Genomic DNA, 27931 nt, shown 5'->3' with positions numbered 1-27931 from the left:
TTGTCATGTTTCCCCGTTCGATGGGGTTCTGCGTGACTTTTGATCTCGGGTGCGCCTGCGCCTTCGTGTGCCTTCGGGACTAGTGTTGGCTTCTGTGTTCTCGAGGGTACGGGAAGGTTTTTCGCTACTTCCCGCATTATTGGAACGTCTGTCGGCTCCTAGTACTTGTCGCCCTGTTGGGCTACTTGTCGCCCTGTTGGGCTACTTGTCGCCCGGTTGGGCTACTTGTCGCCCGGTTGGGCTACTTGTCGCCCGGTTGGGCTACTTGTCGGCCGTTTGGGCTACTTGTCGGCCGTTTGGGCTACTTGTCGCCCGTTTGGGCTACTTGTCGCCCGTTTGGGCTACTTGTCGCCCGTTTGGGTTCCCTTTTTTTGGGCTCTTTGCTTCTTTGGCCGGTTTTATTGTTCCTGCTTCCTCTTTTGGCTCTTTTTCTCGTGCAATAGTCCTGGCTGGCGCCTTCCCGCAGGGAGGGTGTGCGGTTCGGCCAGCGTGTTATGCGCATGCGCCGTGGAGTTTGTTTTGGTCTGGGCGATGGTTCAGTGCTGGGGTTTTGCGCCCTTTTTTGCTACAGTGCTTCGCCTCTCGTTCTTCTCCCTGGCTGCGGTATGTGCCCCTTTGCGCCAGGGGTGTCCTGGTTCCCAGTTGTGGGGAGGACACCGCGGTTTTCTGTGTCATGGGTGTGGACCGCCTCCTTCGCCTCTCCCTGTTCTCCTGCGGGTCCGGCTCTGGCGTCTTCACCTGGCGGTGCTCCCAAGTTCTTCTGGGCACGGTTGAGTCGTGTCAAGTTCGAGCCACCATTCGCCAGGTGAGTTTCTGCGGTCTGGCGTCTTTTGGCCGGGCGCTGGATGCGGCGGTGTTCATATACCTGTCTTTATTTAGGTATAATTTTGTACGACTGAGACCGTTCGCACACCAGTGACTGTCCCTTTCTCACCCCTTCCTGTCCCCCTCATGTGCATGTCCAACCCATGCTGGAGTCATTCAGGGGACCCTCCTTTTTTAATGTTGTGAGGTGTGGGGGTTGTAGGGTTGGTTCTGTACTCACCTGGTGAGTCTCCTGGCTGTGCTTGCAGGATTTGAGCTCTGGCTCTTGGGTCCCGCCTATCTGGTAGAACTTGCGGGATAGTACCAGTGGAGTGCAGTGGTGCTATTGGCACTTTTGGGGAACACTGTATTACCATCAGTGGTCTGTGCTTGTTACACGACCTACTTGCGAGCATAAGCCTTCTTGCTGGTTCGTCCGTGGACTTCCAGGGCGCACTGGCCTGTTTTCGTATGGCAGTTCCGGCCCGTCCTGGTTGTGGGGGTATGTGGGCCGGTGGACTGCTCCTAGCGGCTGCCTGGTGGGCCATCCTCTGGCCGGTCTGGCCTGACCTTGGGCCGGGCTTGAGGTGTGGAAGAGCTCCCAGTACCTCATCCAGCAGGTATCGAGCGGGGTTTCTCCGCCGTCGGTCGCCTGGTGCAGGTTTCTGGGCCTGCAGGGTTTTGTCGTGTCTCCGTTGGCCCTGTCTGGGGTCTGCCTGCTCCGTTCTCTGCCTTTGCAGAGGGGAGTTGCTATTTACATGTTGCATGTTGCAGTGGTGCCTGTTGCTGCTGCTGCTGCACGTGAGCATTGGTACCGTGTTTCACGGTGGCGTGTCCTTGTTCCTGTGTCCGGTTGTGGAGTGGCGCTTTGCTGCCGTTTTGTGCCTGGGGATTGCGTGGGGTTTTTGTCCCTGCCTGATTGTCCACCCCTGGTTGTTCTCCTGGTTTTTTTTTTTTTTTTGTGCTTCTGCTCTTTCTTCCTGCCTCTTCTGCAGCAGGAATGTTCTGCGTGTGTCCTGTGATGTGCTTCTTTGTCTCGGTCTGTTGCAGTTGTTCGTGCCCCTTGGTTCGGGTCCTGTTCTGGCGGCGACCCTTCCGCCTTCTTTGGTTTTCCTAGCTTGCCCTGCCGGTTGTTGTTGTTTTATTTTTTTGGGGGGGGGGGGGTCTTGCGATGTCTCGCGTCGGACCCGTCGTTTCTGAACTCCTGGCGGGCTTTCATGCTTCGGAGTTTTTCTGTTCGGCAGACGTTCCATCTCCTTGTGCCGCCTGGGTTTCGGTGGTCGCGCCCGAGATCTTCTCGCGGCTCCGCCTTTTTCCTGGGCTCAGGGGGGGCCTTGTCGGGGCTGCTTATGTTCTGCCTCGTGGTCTCGCCTCCGGTTGGTGGTCGGGTGGCTTCGTGGTAGGTGTCCCACCTGCGTGCTTCTTGGCGGCAGTATGGGGTATTTTGGCGGTCCTTCCTTTTCCTGTCCCTTCTTCGGTGGGTCCTTCTTGTTGGCTTGGTTTACTCTCGGCTTGGTTTTCTAGTGGGGGTTGGGGGCCGTCGTCTTGCCACATACTGTCGCCTCTTTTCGTGCGGCGCAGGCGGAGCCGCTTCAGCTTGCTTTCGGTCTTGGTGTTGCTTCTGCACCGTTAGTCAGCTGTCTTGTGCGTCATTTCACCTCCGGCCTGTTCGTGCGCCGCTTGCACCATCCTGGTCTCTGGTCAGCGTGCTCTGTCTTCTCCTCGGTTGGTAGTGTCCCTTCGGTTCCGGTGTGTTTTTTCGTCGGCTCTTTCCTTTGGGCCTTTGCCTCTGGGGGTCGGTTCGCTGTGTTTTCTTGCTCCTTCGGTTTTAGCGTTTTGGTTGTTTGATGGCAGCAGTCTCCATCTTTTCTGGCGCGGGGTGGGGCTGCTGCATTCTGGAGGGGTCCAGGGTTTGTTGGTGCTTTGTTAGTCGGGCCGGGGGTGTGTCGTTTTTGTGTTCAGTGGCGGCCCTCTGCTGTTGTTTGCGTGCCACGGCGTTTGGGTCCGGAGCGCGTTTTGCGTTCCGGTTCTGTTCTTCCCGATTCGCGGGTGATGGTGTCCCGGGTGGTCAGCCGTGTTCTTGCGGCTAAGCTGCCTGTGTTCTTCCCTCATGCCTGTGGCGTTCGTGGCTTCGCTGCTCTCGCTGCCGTCTGGGCGACGTGGCCTTGCAGTCTTTCGGGCATGGATTTTTGGTGTTCGTGCAGGGGCCTTGCTGCTCGTGGTTCTCGTGTTGTTCCCGGGATTTTCGGGGCTGTGGCGCCTTGGGTTGGCGTTTGCTGCCGGTTGTCTCGCCTCCTTGGGGGGTGCGTGGTGCCCGCCTCCCGGTTTTGTCCCTTTGACCTTCCTCTGTGGGTAGTTAGCTCCGGGGAGCCGACGGGGCTCCCCCCAGAAAACCAGCGTTGAATGTAATGAAACGCCATTTTCTGGGTGAGACCCGGAGGCTCCCCGGCAACCCTCCCTCCCTCCGGTCGGCGTTTTTCGCGTGTTTTGACATCCAGCCTCAGAACTGATGGGTGGATAGCCGGCGTGGGAGGTCTGGGGCTCCCCCTTCCCCCTCCCGGGGAGGGGGGAGCTGCGCAGACAGCGGCGCGGTGACGTATGACGTCATACTAGTTTCCGTGTTTTCTGTTGAAGAGTTCTATTCACTAGTTCGGCTTAGGTAGCAATTTTCACCAGAATAGGGGTTTGTTTTGGAATGCTTACCTTTCTGGATGCTTGACCCGGTCGATGGCAGACATAGAATGCTTCCAACCACACGGGGGTTTCTATAGGCTATTGCTCCCCTTGCCTCTCTGAGGGGGCCAGGTTCTGGCTCGTGGTCCCCGGTAGGCCCTAGAACTCCATACACATGACTGATGCCAAAGTCTGACATTAGCATATCAGCCGGTAAAGCTCCGGGGAGCCTCCGGGTCTCACCCAGAAAATGGCGTTTCATTACATTCAACGCTGGTTTTTTCCCTTTCTCGTTTGAGTTCGGTTATACTTTTCCTTATTGGTATGTGTTACAAGGTGCTGGAGTCATCCTGGTTAGCAAACTGTCCTTTCTTTTCTTGGAGGGTGTGGCACTCGTTCTGTCGGTCCCCGCACGCTTGAATGGTAGGAAATCTTTATGGTGGTTCAGGTTTACCTGGTGGGGGGGGCAAGTTGGAGCACCTCAATGCATGTTTGTTCGCCCCCGTTATTGGGGGCGAACTTTATAACTTTATATTGGCCACGTACAGCTTCACATGCAGGTTCCTGTCCTTTCAGCATCCCTAGTAGCTGAGGATTTTCTCGCCCGGTGGCACTTGGCTTCAGTTTTGTGTTTCTTTTCCCTGATCGAGCTGTCTTCGGACTGGCTCGAGGAGGATGTGGAGGCACTGGTTGCTGGGCCGGTCCCATCTGGTGTCTGGTGCTCTTGCCTCGGTGGCTTGGGCGTCGGCTGCCTTGTTGAAGTTGTTTGCGCCGATTCTGAGGGAGGCGGTGTCTCTGTTCTTTGCTTCTCGTCTCGCATGCTGGCAGGCTGCGCTCGCTGACGTGCTCGCTCACTCCTTGGAATCTGCATAGGTCCTGGTTCTTAGGATTTCGTCGCACTTTTGTCCATTGCTGTTTGCAGATTCTGCAGTACAGCATCTGCAGGTGGTTTTGTCTAGCTGTTGCCATATGTCTGACTTACTGGTTATTTGAGGTGGCCATGGGGGTCTTTCCCGGAAGGGTCATGCCATGATTCAGGTTTCCTTCAGTCGTGGTAGGTCAGTGGTGCCAGTTTCAGAACTGACATTGCCTTCGGAGCCGGCTGCGTCTGGTCGGCTCGATGATTGCCCTGTGCGTCGGTCGGATTCTCATAAGGGGTGTTGGCTCTTTTGCGGGTCGATGGAGGGGCAGGGGAGGCTCGCACTGTATTCTCGCCCCTGGTCTCACAATTTGTGGGCATTTCGGGTCATTTCTTTCAGCTTGCAGTAGCGTTGGGTGGTTCCTCCTCCTTCAGGGGATTCGGGTTCACAGGGCAGACCTCTTCTCCTGCACTCTATCAGGTCATCTTGGAGTGAGGTGCGCTTGGGTGTGGGTTGTGTCCTCCTTCATCCCACCCTCAGGTGGGTTTCCCGCCTGTTTTCATTCCCGAAACGGGACTGTTGATCTGAGGTCATCTGAACCCCTGGGTCTTTTGCCCCTCCTTTCGGATGACTACTCTCTCCCAGGTCGAGCTTTTTTTGGAGCCGGTTGCTTGGATGGTGTCTCTGAACCTCCAAGACGTGTATTGACACATCCTGATTCATCCGGGGTTCAGGGATCGGGTTTTTCTTGGGGCGATACGCTTACCGGAACAACCGTGGACATCTTCAAGAGGAAACTAGATTTATTCCTCCAAGGAGTGCCGGACCAACCGGGCTGTGGTGGGTATGTGGGCCTGCGGGCCGCTCCAAGCAACAGCCTAGTGGACCAAACTCTCACAAGTCAAGCCTGGCCTTGGGCCGGGCTTGGGGAGTAGAAGAGCTCCCAGAACCCCATCAACCAGGTATCAACCGCTTTTGTTGCCTTCCATTCGGCTCGAATCTGGCACCTCATGAATCTGGCACCTCAAATTGTGGTGACCTGCTTGCGTCTGTTAGGTGTTCGGGTTGTGGCCTACTTCGATGACTGGCTGGTGTTGGCTCCCAGCCGGTCTGCGTGTCTGCTCGCCAGGGACTTGGTTCTTTCCCAGCTCGTCAGGTTCGGGTTCTTGGTGAAATGGAGGAATTCCCATCTGGTTCCCTCTCAGTTCAGACTTGGCTGGGTTTCTGTGGGTCTCTCGGACCGCTTCCTTGTTTCTCCCTCTGACGTCATTGCTGCAGAAGGAAGGAGCCCACCACCCCTGGCTGACGTGGTGGGCATAGGTCACAAAACCCCAACTGAGAGACAAGGCATCTGTGAACACATAGAGAGAGAGGGCTTGGGTAGGCGCCAAGGCACTGAACCCCCAAAAAACCCAAAGAGGAAGCCGGTAACACAGCAACCGACGCAATTCCCCTGGAGGCTAACCCAGCAGTCACGAGAGAGGCAGATGGGATGGCCCCGAAGGAACTAGAACAGACGCTGAACCCAGACCCGACCCGGCAGGTAAACTAGCATGGTGAAGTTCATACTCCCACACAACTGCTCAAGCAACGGCTTACCACATCCCGAACCTCCTTAGGCGAGATGTGGTAAGCTGAAAACCACCAAAAAGAAGGGACCATAAAACCCAAGGGAATCTGGAACCGAACCCGGGGAGGAGCAGAACTCATATCAAATTCATACAGGGAGGAGGGAGGGGGGGGGAATAAGAAAACACCTTCCCCTGGAACAAGAAGCCATAACAATGTGATAACATCATGCTTGTTTGCTACTTTTTGCTTGGGGTGTTCTGTCCACTCGTTCGGCTTTCGGTAGCAATAGTTTCACCAGAATAGAGGTTTGTTTTGGGGCACCTACCTTTTTGGGTGCCAGGCCCAGTCGATGGCAGACATAGAATGCTCCCAACCACACGGGGGTTTCTATAGGTCATTGCTCCTCGTAGTTCTCTGAGGGGGGCCAAGGTTCTGGCTCATGGTCCCTGGTAGCAAAGAACTCCATGCACATTGACTGATGCCAGAAAGTTGTACATATCCATATCAGCCTAGATAGCTCCAGGGAGCCTTCGGGGACTCACCCAGAAAATGGCATTTTATTACATTCAATGCTGGTTTTCTGGGGGAAGCCCCGTCGGCTCCCCGGAGCTATCCAGGCTGAATGGATATGTATAACTTTCTGGCATCAGTCAAAGTGCTAGGAGTTCTTGCCTACCGGGGACCACGAGCCAGAACCTGGCCCCCTCAGAGAGGCACGAGGAGCAATGGCCTATAGAAACCCCTTTGTGGTTGGGAGCATTCTATGTCTGCCATCGACTGGGATAGGCACCCAGAAAGGTAGGCGCCCCAAAACAAACCCCTATTCTGGTAAAAATATTGCTACCGAAAGCCGAACGAGTGGACAGAACTCCCCAAACAAAATTATCTGACTAGCATGACGTCATCACGTCGCTGCGCCACCGTCTGCGCAACCCCCCCTCCCCGAGAGGGGGAAGGGGGAGCCCCAGACCCTCCACGCCGGCGATCCAACTGACAGTTCTTGGCTGATGGTATTACTGGCTGGTCAAGTGCCTCTGGCTCCGGTTTTTGTTTCAGTTCTGTGCCTTGTGGTGTGGACTGTCTCTACCGGTGGGGTGTGAGCCAAGAGTAAGATTCCATGGTACTCGGGCTGCATGCGCCTAGGGCTATCTTCCCTAGGTGCCCTGTAAGTACTGCCCTTGGGGCTTCGGGCCACCTTCCACAAGTCACCTTGGGTTCTACCTCCGCTGTGTTCTTTACTGCTCGGTACTGGGCTTCCCTTGGAGTCAGCTGGGGGTTTGTTAACCTGGTTTGTCTCTGGGTAGGTGGTAGTTTTTGTCACTGGTAGGGGCGCAGGGTACTGCACAGCTAGTTTTCACCATAACAACGGCCGGCTCTATTCCGCCTGGGTATGTTGTCCTCTTGTGGGGTTTTTCTTTTATTTTTGTTTTTGCCTGGTGGGGGGGGGGGTCTGCCTTTGGGGTCCCCCATTGATGTTCTAGGTGATTTCTTTTGATTCCTTCTGTTGGTGGTACTCCTCGCTTGGCCCCCGTGAGTGGACACGTCCCGGGGGTTCAGCTTTAGCAGTTTGTTGGTAGTATTGGGTGCCGGTTCGCGGTACCCTGCCTGGGCTTCACTTAGCGTGTACCAACAGCTATGGGCCCTGGAAAACCCCACGGGGGCTCCGTGGTCCTCTAGGTGTGTCCCCGGAGTCCCTCTCGCATCCTGCGAGTTTGTCGGTTGATCTGTTCCCTTGTCTCAGGGTGACACTCACAGGTTGTGCCTCCGCCATGCTGCCTGTTGGGTCATTGTTTTTGTGACCCGGAATCATACGGCAAGTGTTGTCGGTATGTGCTCCCTTTCACCCAGGCCACTGATCATGTTAATTGGGTACAGGCGGCTGCGGCGTTGCTTGCGGGTTGTAGATTCCTGTGACGCTCTTGGTTGTTTGCGGCGCTGGATGCCCCGAGGCTGCCTTGTTTTGGTGGTTGGGTCCGGACTTGGGGATGGGGGTCGCTTTGGCTCTGGCTCCTTCCGCTCCTTGTTCTTCCCCTTCTGTTCTATACACTTCCTCCCTTGCTTCCTGCTCCGAACCAACCAACCAGCGGCGATGCTGGTCCACACACGCTCATTGTCCACCTCCTCTGTTGCACTAGGAAAAAGGAATTTTAGAAAATTCCTCATGTATGGGAAGCGAGGGACCAGGCAACTAAAAGAGGAAATGATGCATAAACCAGAGTTACATAGAGAGTTAGAGGGCCTCTTTGACCGAGGGGTACGACCAATTGGCATGAACATTGGAAACAAATTTAAGATAATTCCAGAAATGTTTCCTGAAATTATTGTTCCTGACCTGGAAGGATTTGAGCTAAAGCCATACGTGTCTTACAAAGTACCAGATGTTATACAAAGCGAATTTGGACCACAAGATTTATTTTATGCAGTATATAGTGAAAAGATAACAGAAGATTTCAAGAATGGCAAGTTAAATGAAGACGGTAGCCCAGTTGAACCATCAGAGATGGAACTCTTGACAGCAGATGAGGCTAAGAAAAAGGCACTCTCCATTGGGTCAGATATATTTTATGTAATTTTTTTGGAATTGGTAAAGCATGTCATATACTTTATTTCTGAACTACTGTGTGCAATTTATGCCTTTCTGTGTTTAATATAGTTTACCCCCACTCTTGTTATAATGATTTAAAATTTTGCTCATTCATGTGTACACAGTGCAGTGGGGGTGTCAAACTCCACCTCGTATAATAGAAAATTAGTTTTTATGATTTACAAAATAATTTAATAATAGAACCAAAAAATTAAAGGATACTTGTATAATGACTACGTATTTAAGAATAACTATAGTTGGCCATAGCTCCGTGGACATTTTCAAGAGGAAACTAGATTTATTCCTCCAAGGAGTGCCGGACCAACCGGGCTGTGGTGGGTATGTGGGCCTGCGGGCCGCTCCAATCAACAGCCTAGTGGACCAAACTCTCACAAGTCAAGCCTGGCCTCGGGCCGGGCTTGGGGAGTAGAAGAACTCCCAGAACCCCATCAACCAGGTATCAACCAGGTATCATAGGAGGGTTTCGGGGTTGGGGCGGGGTCTGGTTGGGTTGAGACTCAGGCGGTCTCATGGGTTTCCTCTTCCAGGGTGGCGGCGGAGGCATTCGAGTCGGTTCCTCCAGCAGTGCCGTATGGGTCTGACCAGTGGGCTCCCATCCTTAGTGTTTGCATGGCTGCCCCGGCCTTTCCTTGTCATGCTGGGGCTTTGGGGGTGCGGCTCGGCCCCGGGTCATGCCGTCGAGGTTCCCGGGGTTAGAGAGGGGTTGCCTGGGGGGCCTCGGCCCCGTTTGCCCCTCTTGGGTCCTTGTACCTTTGGTGAGGGGCTGGCAGTTCCTCAGAGTGGGGTTGTTCCTTTCCTCTCTGTGTTCCTGTTGTTTTCGGGTATACCCCTCCCTGGGTTTGGTTCCGTGTTCCTTCGGGTTCGGCGGTCCCGTCGTTCCTGGGGGTGTGTTTCGCCCCCTTTTCCTTACCCTTTTTGCTCTTACGTTGCGATACTGTTCCGGAAAAAAAAAATCAAATGTTTGTTCAGGTAAGGTACATTCATACAAGGTGTGAAACACGCGTTGATGGATTTATATATTGCCTTGTACATACAATGGCTAAACCACTTCGTATCGTTGTCCCTGCGTGTCCCTTGCTCAGGGGTGCTTGTCGTGGTTCTCGTTGGTTTGCGAGTCTCTTCGTACCTTCCAATATTATTGGAACGTCTGTTGATTTTCGATGAGGTTTCCCCTCTGGTCTTTTGTCGGCCTCGTTGGTTACCTTCCGTCATCTGTTTTCTTTTGCTTCGTTTTCGCCTTGTTTTGTTTTCGTGTCGTCTCTACTTCCATTTTCGGCGTTCTTCGTCTTCGTTACGCACGCCTTCCTGGTGTTTGTACGATGTGTGTTTACGTTGTGTTTGTACGTTGTGTGTACGATGTGTGTGTCCGCCTGGTGTACGAGCCACGCCTCCCGGTGAATGGGTGGTGTGTTCGTACCTCGTGTGCTGGGGCCGCGGTGTGCGTTTTGTTTATGGGTGGTATGCTCGTGTGTTCGCGTCGTTTCTCGTGGTTTTTCCACTGCTTCTTGCTTGTTTTCTCTCTTCGGTCGTGGCCCTCTGGATGCTGAGGGTGTTCTGGATTTATGTCTGGGGTGTCACTTCGTTCTTCCTCTGCTTCCGGGTGTGGGATGGCTTGGCATGGCGCCGCTTCCTCCCCCTCTGTCCTGCTCTGTCTTCTGCGGTGCGCACGCCTCAGGACGTATTTCTCCTTCGACTTACGCATTTTATTCAGGTAACGGTACATTCCATGCCTACTGCCTTGAGTATGCTTGGCTTTCGGGCACACCATTAGCGCTCTCCTGGTATGTTACATGGCTCGCCTATGTTGTGGCACGGTTGTGTGTCTGCTCTACAGGTGAGGTTGTCATGTCTGGCACTTCTGTCGGCCATGGGCTGGTTCTCACTTTTTGGTGGGGAGCTTGCCTAGTTGTGCTTGCGGGGGTTGAGCTCTGGCTCTTGGGACCCACCTCTCCTGTCAGTTGACAGTTGTGCAGTTTCCTGAGCCTCCTGGGCTCTGTCTTCTCTACAGTTACTCCTGTGGGTGGAGTCTGCCTCCACCACATAGCTTCTTAGTGCTTTCTGCTTCCTTTCCCCTCTGACATTGATCGGTTTCTTTTTCGTGTCTGTTGCTCCTTTGGGTACTCGCCTTCCTCCTGTGTCCCCTTGTGCATACGACCATACGGACATAAGACCAGAGGAACTGCAGAGGGCCTATTAGCCCGTCCGAGGCAGCTCCTATTTCTTCCCAACCATTCCCGCTCATATACATGTCCAACTCACGTTTGCATAAATCGTGGGGCCCCACCACCACGTTACGTGGTAATTGGTTCTGCGAATCACCGAACCTGTTACCGTGCTGGTCATTCCTCGGGTCTTTCCTGATTCTACATTTATCCCTTATATGCCCATTGTTTCATGTCCAAAATGTGCTGCAAGGGTGGCGTGTGCCTCTGTCCCAGTTCTATTATTTTGTGAAGATTGGTGACAATAAACACAACCACACAGAGGCTACATATGTTTTGTTGCGTATACAGTGGTATGTGGGTGTTATTTTGGCGGGCAGTGTTGAGAGTTCAGCTCACTGGGAGTCGGTACAGTTTTTCGCAAGTGTCTGTTCTATACCACACTTGCAGGCAAAGTTAGTGGCAAATCATGCCACTAACTAGTTATTATTCGCTACTCTGCTGCTTCTATGCTCGGGCAATACCTCGCTGTTCTCCAAAGGTTGGCAGGCATATTAACTGGAAGTTTGGAACGGTTTAAGTTCCATCATTGGTACTACGTAGAGCTTTGCTTCTCTCGTTAGGCTAATGCGTTTGGAGCAAGTATCTTATTGGGATAATCTGCTCACTCCACCACCCTTGTTCACTGCTCTATCCTTGTTTACTCTTCCCCGCTTGGCGGGATTGAGTCGATGGCTCCTAAAAGGGGTGTTTGGTGTGGTGTGTGTGGTCACTTTACGTGGGTCTTCAGTGACTTTTGTCCCTGTCTTTTGTTCTTTGTTGTCCTGTGGGTCTCTGCCCCGCATTTCAGTGCTTTTGGTTTCGTTGTCGACACCTGGGTCTTTTCCCTCTCGGGACACTCATTCCTTGCCTAACTTCGGTGCCTGACTTCACCCTGCTGTCCATGACGTCCATCGGGTATGTACGCCGCCCTCTACACATTTTGAGGTTGGTCGTGTGCCTTACTTCCCGGCCGCTCCTTGGGCCGTATTCGGGGTTTTCCTTACCTATTCCCGTTTTTCCTCCTCCCATGCTCCACCTATTTGTGTATCTGGGTCAGTGCTTCTGGCCTATCCTGTTGTTTGGTGCTCAGGTGGGCCTCTGTCCATGTTCAGTTCCCTGCTTTTGGACTTCTCCGGTGTTCTGTTTTGGTACCGAGTTTCTGCAATTTTCTGTGTGACTTCCTGCAGGCTTCGGTGTTGCGCTGTCTGTGGGGGGTTGTGGACTTTTGGTCTGCCGCTCCTGCCTTTCTGGTTCCTTTTCTTAGAACCGGGTTTGCTGGGTTCCGGTCCCGGCTCCAGTTTTTCTTTGTTTCTTTTCCGGAACGGGTGTGTTTGCTTTCCTGCAGTTCATGTCCTGGGTAGTTCTTCTCTTGGATGCCTCTGGGACGCGTGCGTCTTTCTTCCCTGCTGGAGCTGGTTATCTTGCTCCTTTGGGTTGCTGGGTCGCAGTTTTTCTATTCGCATTTTGCGCCTTCGTTTGTGGTGCTGGTTGATACCTGGTTGATACCTGATTGATGGGGTTCTGGGAGTTCTTCTACTCCCCAAGCCTGGCCCGAGGCCAGGCTTGACTTGTGAGAGTTTGGTCCACTAGGCTGTTGTTTGGAGCGGCCCGCAGGCCCACATACCCACCACAGCCCGGTTGGTCCGGCACTCCTTGGAGGAATAAATCAAGTTTCCTCTTGAAGATGTCCACGGTTGTTCCGGCAATATTTCTTATGCTTGCTGGGAGGGTGTTGAACAACCGTGGACCTCTGATGTTTATACAGTGTTCTCTGATTGTGCCTATGGCACCTCTGCTCTTCACTGGTTCTATTCTGCATTTTCTTCCATATCGTTCACTCCAGTACGTTGTTATTTTACTGTGTAGATTTGGTACTTGGCCCTCCAGTATCTTCCAGGTGTATTTTATTTGATATCTCTCGTCTTCTTTCTAGTGAGTACATTTGGAGGGCTTTGAGATGATCCCAATAATTTAGGTGCTTTATTGCGTCTATGCGTGCCGTATATGTTCTCTGTATTCCCTCTATTTCAGCAATCTCTCCCGCTCTGAAGGGGGAAGTGAGTACTGAGCAGTACTCAAGACGGGACAACACAAGTGACTTGACGAGTACAACCATTGAGATGGGATCCCTAGATTTGAAAGTTCTCGTAATCCATCCTATCATTTTTCTGGCTGTCGCAATATTTGCTTGGTTATGCTCCTTAACCCCTTAACTGCGTTGCCTCCAAATGTGACACCCCCGCAGTGCGCAGGAAATAAATTCTCTGGAAAAAATAATTTTTTCTTTTTAAAGTGTCAAAAACCCTTCCCTCAGTATGGGTATGTAAAAAAAAAGTCGAAATTGTACTTACTTTGGCTGCTATGGGGTCCGGAAGTTGGGGCGTGACGTCATCATTCCCCGTGCGCCCGTGCCGTAAGCTCTCGGGGGCGGTGGGGCACTCGGGGCGGGGCGCGCGAGTTGCCGCGAATATATTTTCGTTCATTTTTTGCGCACCTTTCCAAACACATTTTCATTGTTTTTATGTGCCAATCCAATGTATAATGAACACGTACACTATAATATCGCAGTACAACATCCGTACTGTCCGTAGACACTGTGTTACGTGCATGAAACTTGTGTACACATATGCAGCACATATTTACTATGTATCATGCTAATTTGTGTATATATACAATCTATTTACACACTATACACTGTCACACACTATATACATTCACTATCAACACATTCAGAACACCGCGTAGCAGCTGCTTCGTATGGGCCAATATCAGCTGCCTCGTATGGGCCAATAGCAGCTGCCTCGTATGGGCCAATATCAGCTGCCTCGCATGGGCCAATAGCAGCTACCTCATATAGGCCATTATCAGCTGCCTCATATGGGCCAATAGCAGCTGCCTCGTATGGGCCAATATCAGCTGCCTCGCATGGGCCAATATCAGCTGCCTCGCATGGGCCAATATCAGCTGCCTCGCATGGGCCAATAGCAGCTGCCCCATATGGTCCAATAGCAGCTACCCCGTATGGGCCAATAGCAGCTGCCTCATATGGGCCAATAACAGCTGCCGTGTATGGGCCAATAGCAGCTGCCTCGTATGGGCCAACAGCAGCTGCCTCGTATGGGCCAACAGCAGCTGCCTCGTATGGGCCAACAGCAGCTGCCTCGTATGGGCCAACAGCAGCTGCCTCGTATGGGCCAACAGCAGCTGCCTCGTATGGGCCAACAGCAGCTGCCTCGTATGGGCCAACAGCAGCTGCCTCGTATGGGCCAACAGCAGCTGCCTCGTATGGGCCAACAGCAGCTGCCTCGTATGGGCCAACAGCAGCTGCCTCGTATGGGCCAATAGCAGCTGCCTCGTATGGGCCAATAGCAGCTGCCTCGTATGGGCCAACAGGAGCATTTGGCCATGAACACATTCAGAACCCCTCGAGTGAGAGCAGCCACACCCAGCCTGTCTCCCTCACTCCAACATCTTACTCGCCAACATTGCTCCTCCCACCATATTGTTATAGTTCTTATTACACATGTTCTATATACCTATCTACATGTTTTATTTACCAGAACTATGTAAGTAAGCCGGTATTGTGTCCAAACAGTACAGTGGCCACCATACACTGCATGAAAAATCACACAGCAGACGACGCTACGATTACGTCACCTCCCTCACCAAAGTAGCTCCTCTCAACATTCTCCTGTTGCTGTTCTTTCACTATATACACACACTATATATACCCATGTACATATGTGTTGCCCATAGCGAACCACTAAGCTAGTATGGTGAGCAAAACAAGAGTGGCAGCCACACACACAATGAGGCTACCTCAATTCTCGCCCTCCCTCCCTCATCAAAATTCCTCCTTTCACAATACTACGCACAACGCTAATTATAACCACATTCCTGCTATTATCACAATCCTGGTCACTAATTCCTGTAAATGAATAATTGACCACACGTTTATTTTGAAAAGGAACGTAAGAACGTATTTGAAGATTCCTAGATGAACGAAATAATGCTGTGGTGCTGTGGCTAGCGCTGTGAACATCGTGAACAGCATTGAATCACTGACATTTGAACATTGTACCCAGTCATTATCACACTCAGGCTCTAATATAACACTATCATAGCTAAATAATACAAGTTATATATATATTTTGACATTATTAGGCGATGCTGTGGTCACATGCTGAACAGCAGTGCTGTGCGCTCATGCTGCGAGCGCCAGCCTTGGTTGCTCACACACTACTGAGGCTCCCACACCCGGGAATGTGGACCACGATTTTTTTTAAAGATGGCGTCTGTTTACAAGAGCCCTGAGGAAGCTGATGTGAACCCCATGTAGCCGCGGGAGTTTTGAATGGATCGTGAAAAATACAAATACCCTGAGGCGCGTTGCGCAAACCAGACGTGAGCCTGCAGGCGCGTTGCGCAGTTTAAGGGTTAAACTTTAGGTCGTCAGACATTATTATTTCCAAATCCTTTACATGCTGTTTTCCTACTATGGGTACATTTGATTGTGTTTTGTACTCTGTATTATGTTTAAGGTCCTCATTTTTACCGTACCTGAGTACCTGGAATTTATCACTGTTAAACATCATGTTATTTTCTGATGCCCAGTCGAAAACTTTTTTAATATCAGCTTGAAGTTTTTCAGTGTCTTCAGCCGAGATAATTTTCATACTGATTTTTGTGTCATCTGCAAAGGATGATACGAAGCTGTGACTTGTATTTTTGTCTATATCTGATATGAGAATAAGGAAAAGCAGCGGTGCAAGGACTGTACCCTGAGGTACAGAGCTTTTAACTGCACTTGGACTAGATTTTATATGGTTGACCGTTACTCGCGAGTCCTGTTTGACAGAAAACTGAGTATCCAGCGTCCTACTTTACCAGTTATTCCCATTGACTTCATTTTGTGTGCTATCACGCCATGGTCACATTTATCGAAAGCCTTTGCGAAGTCCTTGTGTATCACATCAGCATTCTGTTTTTCTTCTAATGCCTCAGTGACTTTGTCGTAGTGCTCAAGTAGCTGTGAGAGGCACGATCTTCCCGCTCGAAATCCATGTTGGCCTGGGTTGTGAAGGTCATTGGTCTCCATGAAATTGGTGACCTGACTCCTAATCACTCTCTCAAATACTTTTATGATGTGCAATGCTAGTGCAACTGGTCTATAATTCTTTGCCAATGCTTTGCTCCCTCCCTTGTGTAGAGGGCCTATGTCTGCTACTTTAAGTGCATCTATATCTCCCCCATGTCTAAGCTCTTCCTCCACACTATACTGAGTGCCTGTGCTACCGGCACTTTGCATTTCTTTATGAATATTGAATTCCATGAGTCTGGACCTGGGGTCGAGTGCATGGACATGTTTTCAATTTCCCTTTCAAAATTTATTGCGCTCGTGTTGATATCAGTTATATTTACAGAGGTTTGAATATCCCGAATAAAGAAATTGTCTGGATCTTCCACTTTCATGTTGTTTATTGGAGTGCTAAACATGTCCTCATACTGCTTTTTTAGGATTTCACTAATTTCTTTGTCATCCTCCGTGTATGAACCTTCACTTGTACGAATAGGTCCATGTCCAAAAGACAGTGGTTTTTGCAGTGGTTTTTGCTTTTGATTTCGCATATGTGAAGAAATATTTTGGATTTTTCTTTATTTCCTGAATTGCTTTCTGTTCAAACTGCCTTTCTTCAGTTTCATATGAGTGTTTCAATTTCCGCTCGATTTCTTCAATCTCCCTATTTAAATTATTCCTTCTTTGATGGGAAATTCGTGTCTGCATAAGCATTTCCATTATTTTTCTGTGGGGAGCCCCTACGGCTCCCTGGAGCTTATCGGGCTAATGTGTGTTATGTTAGACCGGGACATTAGCTAAGGAGTTCAGACCTACCAGGGACCAGCGCCAGAACCTGGCCCCTTCAGAGAGGTTTCAGGGAGCAATGGCCCTGGAAAACCCCATATGGTTGGGGGTTTTCCTTATCTGCCATCGACCGGGGTTAGGCACCCAGAAAGGTAGGCGTAACAAAACAAACCCCACATGGTAAGAAACTACAACAAAAACCGAACAGAGAGGTAGAAAACTCCCTACAATCCCAAGGAAACAAGCAAACAAGCAAACATCACACTTTACTGCCGCGTCGATCGTCCGCGCAGCCCTCCCCACCCCGGGAGGGGGAGGGGGGAGCCCCGGACCTACCGCGCCGGCTGCCAAGCTTCAGTTCGTTCGCTAATGTCAACCGGGATTGACGCTTCTCTGGCCTCAGTTTCCTAGGCGGTGTTTGCCTTGTGTGGCGTTCACTGCCGTGTGTTGTGGTGTGCGGTGGCCAGGAGTACTTCATCAGTGCCGGGGCTGCATGTGCTTAGTGGCTGACTTCCCTAAGCGCCCTGTGAGTACTGCCCTTGCGTTACAGGGTTATCTTCCCTGGGGCGTTCGGGAACCATTCCCGTAGAGGTTCTTGCTGCTCGGCATTTGCCTCGCCCTTGGGGCCAGCTGGGGCTTGGGGCCCTTGTTTGGCCCTGGGTAGGGATTGGTATTGTGCTGGTTAGGGCGTCAAGGTGTTGCGCAGCCTGCCACCTAAGCGGCGGCCGGTTTCTGTTGCCTCTGGAGACGGTGTACTTTTGCGGGGTTTTTCTTTTGTTTTTCATTTTCTTGCCTGGTGGGGGTCTGCCTAAGGTGGTTATAGTTCCACTGGTAGTGTTTGGCGTCCCTCTGCTAGGCCCCCGTGCTTGTACACGTCTCGGGGGTTTTCAGTGCTATAATCTACCCTCTTGTTATGTTCGGGTTTCTTAACCGGTTAGCAACACCTTGCCCGGGCTTCCCGTAGTTGTTACCCTACGGGCCCTGGAAACCCCTGTCTGGGCTCGGGGGACCATTGAATGTGTCTTCCGGGTTCCAACCCGTCTTGTACGGGATCGTTGGTTGCTGTTCCCTTGTCTCCGGGTGACAGTCGCCATTTTTACCTCCGTCATGCTGCCTGTTGGGTCACTGACACCTTGACCCGGAGTCTTGCGAGTGATTCTCTGCTTGTTCTCCAGTACTCTCCTGATGTTATTACTGTTCAGAGTACAGGCGGCATCCGTGTTGCAAGCTAGGTTAGGTTGCTGCAACATGCTAGGTTGGTTTCCCACTCGAATGCCCCGTGGCCGCCCCGTTTGGTTAGGTGCTGCTCGCCCCTTTCTCTCCATGTTCCCGGCTCCGGACCGTCTGCGTGTTTCTGGGTCGGGGCGGGGTTCAGTTGCGGCAGAGACTCGGGCGGTTTTCGGGGGATTCCCCGTTCGGGTTGGGGACGGAGGTTTGAGCCTGTGCCTCCTGCCAAGGCTTCTGGGTCTTACCAGCGGCCCTTTCTTGTTGCCTTTCCCATGGGCTCTTGCTTTTCTTTAAGGGCGGAGGGCTTGGAGGCCGGCTCTGCCCCGGGGCCTCTGTTGTTGGTTCCCGGGGCTGTGGGGGATGCCTACTAGCAGTTCTGGGGCGGTTTTGCCCCTTCAGGGGTTTTTCTGCTGTTGGGCGTCGTTTTTCGCCCTTCCAGTCTGCTAGCTTCCCACATTTGCTGGCGTGTTTTTGTGTATTAAGCGTCAGTCACAGCCCCTGCTGGCGGCCATTTTCGTCTGCCGGTTTCCCGGCGTGGCCACCAGGGCGGCGTTGCGGTTTGTTTACATGCGTCTGGGTGTGCGAGCGAGCGTCTCTGGTGAGTTTTAAAAAAATTTGCAGGGTTTTTTGTTCTCCTGTTGTCGTTTCTTTGTTTTCTGGTGTTTTCTTGCCGTTGCCTGTTCCTCTGGGAACGTTTGGGTGTTGATTTTGGGTCTGAGCCTCTGGGTTTAGGCTCAGTGCCCCTGGCTGGTATGCTTGCTCCCACACCTTGCCCCTCGGTTTTCGGTCTGTTGGGACCGTTTTCCCAGGGCGTTCTGCTGGGGTCTGTGCTTTGCCTTTTAGTGGTGTTCTCCGCCGGCAAATGTGGTGGTTTGGGCTCCCCCTGGTTCGATTCTGGGTTCCTTTGGGTTCCTTGGTTTCGTTCTGGAGGTTTCTTCCTCTTGGGCCCCCTTTTGTGGGTTCAGGGGACTTTGTTTCCTCGAGTGACCCGGTTCTGCCTTTTGGGGTTCCGGGGTCTTCCTGGCTTGCAGACTGAGCTTTTTGGGTCTTGGCACATGTTGTGGTTGTGCTGGGACTTTGTGGTTTTGCTGTCGAGGTGGGCCTTTTGATGCAGTTTTGTGCCTTCTTTGCCTGGCCGGCGTAGTGCTCTTTGCCACTAGTCGGCGGCTTGTGCTTTTACAATATATGTCCTCACCTAGTTGTGCTTGTGGGGGTTGAGCTCTGGCTCCTTGGTCCTGCCTCTCAACCGTCCGTCAACAGGTAATTACCTAAGTGTAATTACCTAAGTGTAGTTACAGGATGAGAGCTACGCTCGTGGTGTCCCGTCTTCCCAGCACTCTTTGTCATATAACGCTTTGAAACTACTGACGGTCTTGGCCTCCACCACCTTCTCACTTAACTTATTCCAACCGTCTACCACTCTATTTGCGAAGGTGAATTTTCTTATATTTCTTCGGCATCTGTGTTTAGCTAGTTTAAATCTATGGCCTCTTGTTCTTGAAGTTCCAGGTCTCAGGAAGTCTTCCCTGTCGATTTTATCAATTCCTGTTACTATTTTGTACGTAGTGATCATATCACCTCTTTTTCTTCTGTCTTCTAGTTTTGGCATATTTAATGCTTCTAACCTCTCCTCGTAGCTCTTGCCCTTCAGTTCTGGGAGCCACTTAGTAGCATGTCTTTGCACCTTTTCCAGTTTGTTGATGTGCTTCTTAAGATATGGGCACCACACAACAGCTGCATATTCTAGCTTTGGCCTAACAAAAGTCATGAACAACTTCTTTAGTATATCGCCATCCATGTATTTAAATGCAATTCTGAAGTTAGAAAGCATTGCATAGGCTCCTTGCACAATATTCTTAATGTGGTCCTCAGGTGATAGTTTTCTATCTAGAACCACTCCTAGATCTCTTTCTTTATCAGAATTCTTTAAAGATTTCTCACATAATATATAGGTTGTGTGGGGTCTATGTTCTCCTATTCCACATTCCATAACATGACATTTATTAACATTAAATTCCATTTGCCAAGTGGTGCTCCATATACTTATTTTGTCCAGGTCTTCTTGAAGGGCATGACAATCATCTAAATTTCTTATCCTTCCTATTATCTTAGCATCATCAGCAAACATGTTCATATAATTCTGTATACCAACTGGTAGATCATTTATGTACACAATAAACATCACTGGTGCAAGAACTGAACCCTGTGGTACTCCACTTGTGACATTTCTCCATTCCGATACATTGCCTCTGATTACTGCCCTCATTTTTCTTGTATCGGTTCCTGTGCCTCTTGGGCTCTGTCATGTCTACATGTGACATTGTATGGGGGTCAGCCTCGTTACTTGTGTGAGGAGTCGCCACATTACTTCTTAGTGCTTTCCCGTTCCCATTCTGACACTCAAAAAAAAAAAAAAAAAAAAAAAAAAAAAAAAAAAAAAAAAAAAAAAAAAAAAAAACTCTATCTGTGGCTCTTTTGGGTACTCAGTTTCCACCTGTGTCCCCTAGTGCGTGTGCCCCTTGTGTTACATATCCTGTCCTTCTCAACCCTGTCGATTCCCTTGGGTATCTTGTATGTGGTGATCAGGTCTCCCCTCACTTCCTCTTCCAGCGAAGTGTGGTTTCATTCCCGTAGTCTCTCCTCATGACTTCGGTAGTGTACTTTTTCTTTCTGAAGGGGTTCTGTTCCCTTCTCTGTTGACTGGGCGCTGGGGGAGCAGCTTGCTCTGTTGCCTCTCGCTTGGTCCCGCTGTTGGTGGGCGCTTTGGGTTGTCTTCCGGCCTCTGCTGGCGTCGGAGGACGGCTTCTCCCCCTTGGGGGGGGTTCAGAGCTGGCAGGGTGGGCTTCTTCCCTGCGCTTCGTCATTTCCTCTTCGTGGGTGCGTGGGGCGTGGTCGATCCGCCCCATCCTTCTGGGCTTCCCGTCTGCTCTTTGCAGTCATGAGTTTTTCCCGTCTGCTCTTTGCAGTCATGAGCTTTTCCAGTCTGCAGTTCTTCTGGACTACTTCCGTCTGCGCCCTGGATCCTCTGCCCTGCTCGGAGGACTGTTGTCTCCTGTTCGGATTCTGTTAGGGCCGGGTGCATGGATGGTGGACCTGGACCTCCAGGTCACTTCTTGGCACGTTCCTCTCCAGTTTTTCTGGGGCTAGCACGGTTGGTAATTACCTATGTGTACTTACCTAAGTGTAGTTACAGGATGAGAGCTACTCTCGTGGTGTCCCGTCTTCCCAGCACTCTTTGTCATATAATGCTTTGATTATAATTGTCATATTGTCATATAATGATTGTCATATGTCATAATATGTCTTCATATGATTGTCATACAATGCTTTGGTGGTGGGGCTTTCAGGTTTGCTGTTTTTATTGCATTCCCTATTTTGTGAAGGGCACTTTGTATACTCTTTGCATCTTTACCGGATCTTAGTGCCCTGTCTGCGTCTGAGATTCGGTGTCTGGCCTACCTCGACGACTGGCTGGAGTGGGCTCCCAGTCAGTCCGCTTGTCTGCTCGCCAGGGGATGGTTCTTTCCAGATCGCTGGGTTTGGTTTCCTGGTGATCTGGAGGTTTTACCTTCTGTTTCCGTCCCGGGTTCGGACCTGGGCCTTGTTTCAGGCTCTTGGGCCCCTCATTGTCTTCCCTCCAGAAGTGTTACTGTGGCTGTGGTCCCGCCTTTGGCTGTTCAGGAGGGGGTCCCGGGTTGCTCAGCGGTTGCTTGGGCGGTTGTGCGGGAGTTTGCACTTCGGCGTGCTTGTCTGCCCGCGGAGTCGGGTTTGGCTCCGGCGTCGGTTGGTTCCTACGGAGACTCCACTTCCGCCTCTTGCATTCCTTGGGTTCCTCTGGGGATCTGGTGTTGGTGCTGCGTCACCAGCTTCCTCTTTGGGGTTTTCGGGGTTCCGTGCCTTGGCGGCTCCCCGAGCCTTCGCTCGATGTGTTCACGGACGGGTCGTCTCTCGGTTGGGGCTTTGTGACCAGTGCTCACCAGGTCGGCCGAGGTTGATGGAGTCTGTCTGTCCGTCGGGCTCACAGCCCGGTTCAGGTGTTCATGGCTGTCTGGTTTGCGCTTCGGAGGGTTTGGGTCACTAGGTACTCTACCATTCAGCTCTGTTTGGACTGTTCTCCGGTGGTTCTTGCCGGAACCACAGGGGGTTTGGTTAACCGTGTGGTTCGTGTCCGGGGTGTGTCCTGCGTCCTGGTGGACAGCTGTCTCGGTTCATTCCTCTTCGTGGGTTGGCCAGTCGTCGCCGATGCGTTTTGTTGGCTCTGTTGGGCTTATGGACTCATGGCCATGGACGTCTTCGGGTCGGCGTGGTCTAGGCGTCGCCCGTTTTGTGGCGCCCTTCCCACCTGCGAGGTCTTCACGGTGGAGGCTTTCGGCAGGCCTGGTCGAGGTGGGGGGTACCTGTACCTCTTCTCCCGGTCCAGCTGTTGCTTCGGGTTCTGGCTCAGTTGCAGCCCATTCCCACGAGAACAGTCCTTATGGTTCCACTGTGGCCGGCCCGGCCTTCTTTTCAGACGCTGCTTGATAGGTGTCCGTACCCGGGGCGTTTTTCCTGAGGCTTCGCCTCTTTCAGCAGGCCGAATCGGTCCTGTCCGTGACTGGTTCGGCCTTCTCTTTGGCTCTTCGCGTCTGGTATTTTGACGCAGGTATCGCCATCTCTATGGTGTTCAGGTGGCTTTGTTGACGGTGTCCCACCTGCGAGCTTCGTCTTGGAGACTGTATGACGTTTATTACGTCTTCTCGCGTTTTGTTTCCCCTCCGGCCTGCTCATGAGTCGCCTGAGCCATCCTGGTCCTTGTTCAGGGTGCCTTCTTCTCTTCCCCTCAGTTTGTGGTAGCCCCTTCGGTTTCAGTTTCCTCCTCTTTGGTACTGGTGGTAGCTTTATTGGTGTGCAGCCTTTCTCTGTCCTGGCGACGGTCGAGGCGGCTGCTTTCCGGAGGGGTTCTTGGGGTATTGGTACTTGTTTGGTTTGGCCGGGGGGTGCGTCCTGTGTTGTCCAGTTGTGCTTTTTGCTGTTGCCGGCGTACCATGCCTGGGGATGCGCTGTGGTTGATCCGGTTCCTTCGTTCCCTGTTTTCAGGGCTCGGGTCTCCCGGGTCGTCCGCAGTGTTTTCCTTCTTACTGCGGTCTGTCTTTGCGCCCGTGCTGTTCAGACGTTTGCAGCAATTGCTGCTGTGTTGGTGACGTCTCGGGCTCATTTCGGGCGCAGGGAATTGTGGGTCGCACAGGTTTTTGGCCGCCCATCCATGTGTGCGTCTGTTCTTGGGCGTTCTTGTTGCCTTGGGTCGCAGGTTTGCGTCCGGTTGTCTTGGTTTTGCGTTGCAGAGTTTGTGGCGGCCGCCTCCCGGGTTAGCCCTTTCTTTTCCTTCTCTTTGGGTATGAAGCTCCAGGGAGCCGTAGGGGCTCCCCACAGAAAACCAGCGTTGAATGTAATGAAACGCCATTTTCTGGGTGAGCCCCGGAGGCTCCCTGGAAACCCTCCCTCCCACCGGTCGGCGTTTTTTTCGCGTTGGTTGACGCTTAGCTTCCGAACTGGAGCTTGGCAGCCGGCGCGGTAGGTCCGGGGCTCCCCCCTCCCCCTCCCGGGGTGGGGAGGGCTGCGCGGACGATCGGCGCGGCAGTAAAGTGTGATGTTTGCTTGTTTGCTTGTTTCCTTGGGATTGTAGGGAGTTTTCTACCTCTCTGTTCGGTTTTTGTTGTAGTTTCTTACCATGTGGGGTTTGTTTTGTTACGCCTACCTTTCTGGGTGCCTAACCCCGGTCGATGGCAGATAAGGAAAACCCCCAACCATATGGGGTTTTCCAGGGCCATTGCTCCCTGAAACCTCTCTGAAGGGGCCAGGTTCTGGCGCTGGTCCCTGGTAGGTCTGAACTCCTTAGCTAATGTCCCGGTCTAACATAACACACATTAGCCCGATAAGCTCCAGGGAGCCTCCGGGGCTCACCCAGAAAATGGCGTTTCATTACATTCAACGCTGGTTTTTTCCTGCGTTTATAGTGTCGTCTGCATTCTCTTTCTACGTTGGATCTCTTTCTGGCTTTCCTCAAAGGAACATGTTTCAGACAGAGTTGATACGCTTCCGAAGTCAGTTTTTCTATTCCTTCTGTAGGACTTGTATTACTTAGAACAGTTTCCCATGGAATGTTTGTAAGTTCCCTGTTTATTATCTCCCAGTCTATCCTTTTATTATTAAAATTGAATTTACTGAATAGCCCCTCTCGCATTATCAACGTTTTAGGTCTATTCTGAGTATTGATGGTCGTTTGCACTTCAATGAGCTTGTGATCTGAGTATGTGGTATCTGATATCGTAATGTCTCTGATAATGTCTTCATTGTTCGTAAAGACCAGATCTAAAATATTTTAATTTCTCGTTGGCTCCGATATCTGCTGATTGAGTGAAAATTTGTCACAGAATCCAAGTGGTGCTAGTTTCTCGTCGTTTGTGTCGGCACTGGTGGGTTCCTTATTGGTCTCCCACCTGTGTGTTTCATCTCGGGGTGGTGTGTGGTTTTCCTGGCGGTCCTTCCGGTTTTCCTATCACTGCGAAGGGTCCTTCGGTCTTTGATAGGGTTGGCTTGTCTTCCCTTCGGGGTTGTTCTGGGTCCGTCGTCTGGGCTGGTGTCCTGTCACCTCGTATTGGGTGGTGCTGGCGGAGCGGCTCCTGCTTTTGTTCAGTGTTGGGGTTCCTTCTGCTCCATTCCACTTGCTGTCCTGGGTGTTGTTCCCCTCTGGCCTGCTCTTGAGTTCTGGTGCCGTCCTGGTAGTTGGCCGCGGTGGTCTATTTTCTTCTCGTTTTGGTCTTTGTGTTGTCTGTGGTCTTGGTTTTTACGTTAGGGCGCGTGGCATCCGCCTCCCGGTTCCTTCCCTGTTTTCCTTATTTGTGGTGAGGTAGCTCCGGGGAGCCGACGGGGCTTCCCCCAGAAAACCAGTGTTGAATGTAATGAAACGCCATTTTCTGGGTGAGTCCCGGAGGCTCCCCGGCATCCCTCCCTCCCTCTGGTCGGCGGCGTTTTTCGCGTATTTTGGCATCCAGCCTAAGAACTGCCAGTTGGATCGCCAGCGTGGAGGGTCTGGGGCACCCCCTCCCCCCTCCCGGGGAGGGGGGGTTGCACAGATGGTGGTGCAGCGACGTGATGACGTCATGCTAGTTAGATAATTTTGTTTGGGGAGTTCTGTCCACTCGTTCGGCTTTCGGTAGCAATATTTTTACAAGAATAGGGGTTTGTTTTGGGGCGCCTACCTTTCTGGGTGCCTATCCCGGTCGATGGCAGACATAGAATGCTCCCGACCACAAGGGGGTTTCTATAGGCCATTGCTTCTCATGCCTCTCTGAGGGGCCAGGTTCTGGCTCGTGGTCCCCAGTAGGTAAGAACTCCTAGCAATTTGACTGATGCCAGAAAGTTATACATATCCATTCAGCCTGGATAGCTCCGGGGAGCCTCCGGGACTTACCCAGAAAATGGCGTTTCATTACATTCAACGCTGGTTTTTTGGTACCTTTTGTCACATACAATATATACACATGTTTATGAACACAATTTCCCACCCTTTCCTTTTCTTATACACTTAGTCGTTTTAAGATTTTAATACATTGTTCAATTTTGTCTCCTAGATGTGTGTCATCGAGGGTTCGGGCTACGAAGTTCCTTACAAACTCATCTCGCTACTCATGCCACTAACAAGCCCTTCACCTGTGATATTTGTGGCCAGTCCTTTGCTCTCAAGTTTACTCGAGACACTCACAAAGCCCAGCACACAGGTACATAATATGGATCTGAATTTTTTAATTTGCATGCATTTGCAGAATTTGCTTCATCTGCAATAATGCAAACCTACACTTTCATCCACAGTAATGCAAGCTTACACCTTCATCTACAATGATGTAAGCTTGCACTTTCATTCACAATAATGAACTAAAAGTGCAAGCTTACACCTTCATCCACAATGATGTAAGCGTACTCCTTCATCTACAATGATGTAAGCTTACACCTTCATCCACAATGATGTAAGCTTACACCTTCATCTACAATGATGTAAGCTTACACCTTCATCCACAATGATGTAAGCTTACACCTTCATCCACAATGATGTAAGCTTGCACCTTCATCCACAATGATGTAAGCGTACACCTTCATCCACAATGATGTAAGCTTGCACCTTCATCCACAATGATGTAAGCGTACACCTTCATCCACAATGATGTAAGCTTGCACCTTCATCCACAATGATGTAAGCGTACACCTTCATCCACAATGATGTAAGCTTGCACCTTCATCCACAATGTTGTAAGCGTACACCTTCATCCACAATGATGTAAGCTTGCACCTTCATCCACAATGTTGTAAGCGTACACCTTCATCCACAATGATGTAAGCTTGCACCTTCACCCACAATGATGTAAGCTTGCACCTTCATCCACAATGTTGTAAGCTTACACCTTCATCCACAATGATGTAAGCTTGCACCTTCATCCACAATGATGTAAGCGTACACCTTCATCCACAATGATGTAAGCTTGCACCTTCATCCACAATGATGTAAGCGTACACCTTCATCCACAATGATGTAAGCTTGCACCTTCATCCACAATGATGTAAGCTTGCACCTTCACCCACAATGATGTAAGCTTGCACCTTCATCCACAATGTTGTAAGCTTACACCTTCATCCACAATGATGTAAGCTTGCACCTTCATCCACAATGTTGTAAGCGTACACCTTCATCCACAATGATGTAAGCTTGCACCTTCACCCACAATGATGTAAGCTTGCACCTTCATCCACAATGTTGTAAGCTTACACCTTCATCCACAATGATGTAAGCTTGCACCTTCATCCACAATGTTGTAAGCGTACACCTTCATCCACAATGATGTAAGCTTGCACCTTCATCCACAATGATGTAAGCTTACACCTTCATCCACAATGATGTAAGCTTACACCTTCATCCACAATGATGTAAGCTTACACCTTCATCCACAATGATGTAAGCTTACACCTTCATCCACAATGATGTAAGCTTACACCTTCATCCACAATGATGTAAGCTTACACCTTCATCCACAATGATGTAAGCTTACACCTTCATCCACAATGATGTAAGCGTACACCTTCATCCACAATGATGTAAGCTTACACCTTCATCCACAATGATGTAAGCTTACACCTTCACCCACAATGATGTAAGCTTACACCTTCATCCACAATGTTGTAAGCTTACACCTTCATCCACAATGATGTAAGCTTGCACCTTCATCCACAATGTTGTAAGCGTACACCTTCATCCACAATGATGTAAGCGTACACCTTCATCCACAATGATGTAAGCTTACACCTTCATCCACAATGATGTAAGCTTACACCTTCATCCACAATGATGTAAGCTTACACCTTCACCCACAATGATGTAAGCGTACACCTTCATCCACAATGATGTAAGCTTACACCTTCACCCACAATGATGTAAGCTTACACCTTCATCCACAATGATGTAAGCTTGCACCTTCATCCACAATGATGTAAGCTTGCACCTTCATCCACAATGATGTAAGCTTGCACCTTCATCCACAATGATGTAAGCTTACACCTTCATCCACAATGATGTAAGCTTACACCTTCATCCACAATGATGTAAGCTTGCACCTTCATCCACAATGATGTAAGCTTGCACCTTCATCCACAATGATGTAAGCTTACACCTTCACCCACAATGATGTAAGCTTACACCTTCATCCACAATGATGTAAGCTTACACCTTCATCCACAATGATGTAAGCTTACACCTTCATCCACAATGATGTAAGCTTACACCTTCATCCACAATGATGTAAGCTTACACCTTCATCCACAATGATGTAAGCTTACACCTTCATCCACAATGATGTAAGCTTGCACCTTCATCCACAATGATGTAAGCGTACACCTTCATCCACAATGATGTAAGCTTGCACCTTCATCCACAATGATGTAAGCTTACACCTTCATCCACAATGATGTAAGCTTACCCCTTCACCCACAATGATGTAAGCTTGCACCTTCACCCACAATGATGTAAGCTTACACCTTCATCCACAATGATGTAAGCTTACACCTTCATCCACAATGATGTAAGCTTACACCTTCATCC

General features: G+C 50.8%; 2 protein-coding genes across 5 annotated transcripts in view; both read left to right on the top strand.

Annotated features, from left to right (window-relative positions):
• The window catches only part of LOC123757338 (uncharacterized), a 157306-nt gene that overhangs the window by 66237 nt on the left and 63138 nt on the right, over positions 1-27931 (top strand). For all 4 annotated transcript variants that reach the window (XM_069323612.1, XM_069323611.1, XM_069323613.1 and 1 more), the window contains one exon: positions 25419-25565. In XM_069323612.1, the coding sequence (XP_069179713.1) occupies positions 25419-25565 (147 nt within the window). The remainder of the gene's footprint in view (positions 1-25418; positions 25566-27931) is intronic.
• On the top strand, positions 7989-8562 carry LOC138364498 (large ribosomal subunit protein mL41-like). Its single transcript, XM_069324143.1, has one exon. The coding sequence runs from the start codon at positions 7999-8001 to the stop codon at positions 8560-8562; it is 564 nt and encodes a 187-aa protein (XP_069180244.1). The 5' UTR covers positions 7989-7998.

The sequence above is a fragment of the Procambarus clarkii genome, chromosome 13 (genome assembly GCF_040958095.1).
Source record: "Procambarus clarkii isolate CNS0578487 chromosome 13, FALCON_Pclarkii_2.0, whole genome shotgun sequence".
Lineage (NCBI taxonomy): Eukaryota > Metazoa > Arthropoda > Malacostraca > Decapoda > Cambaridae > Procambarus > Procambarus clarkii.
Note: the sequence above shows the minus strand (reverse complement) of the source record. Positions and strands in the feature narration are given on the sequence as shown.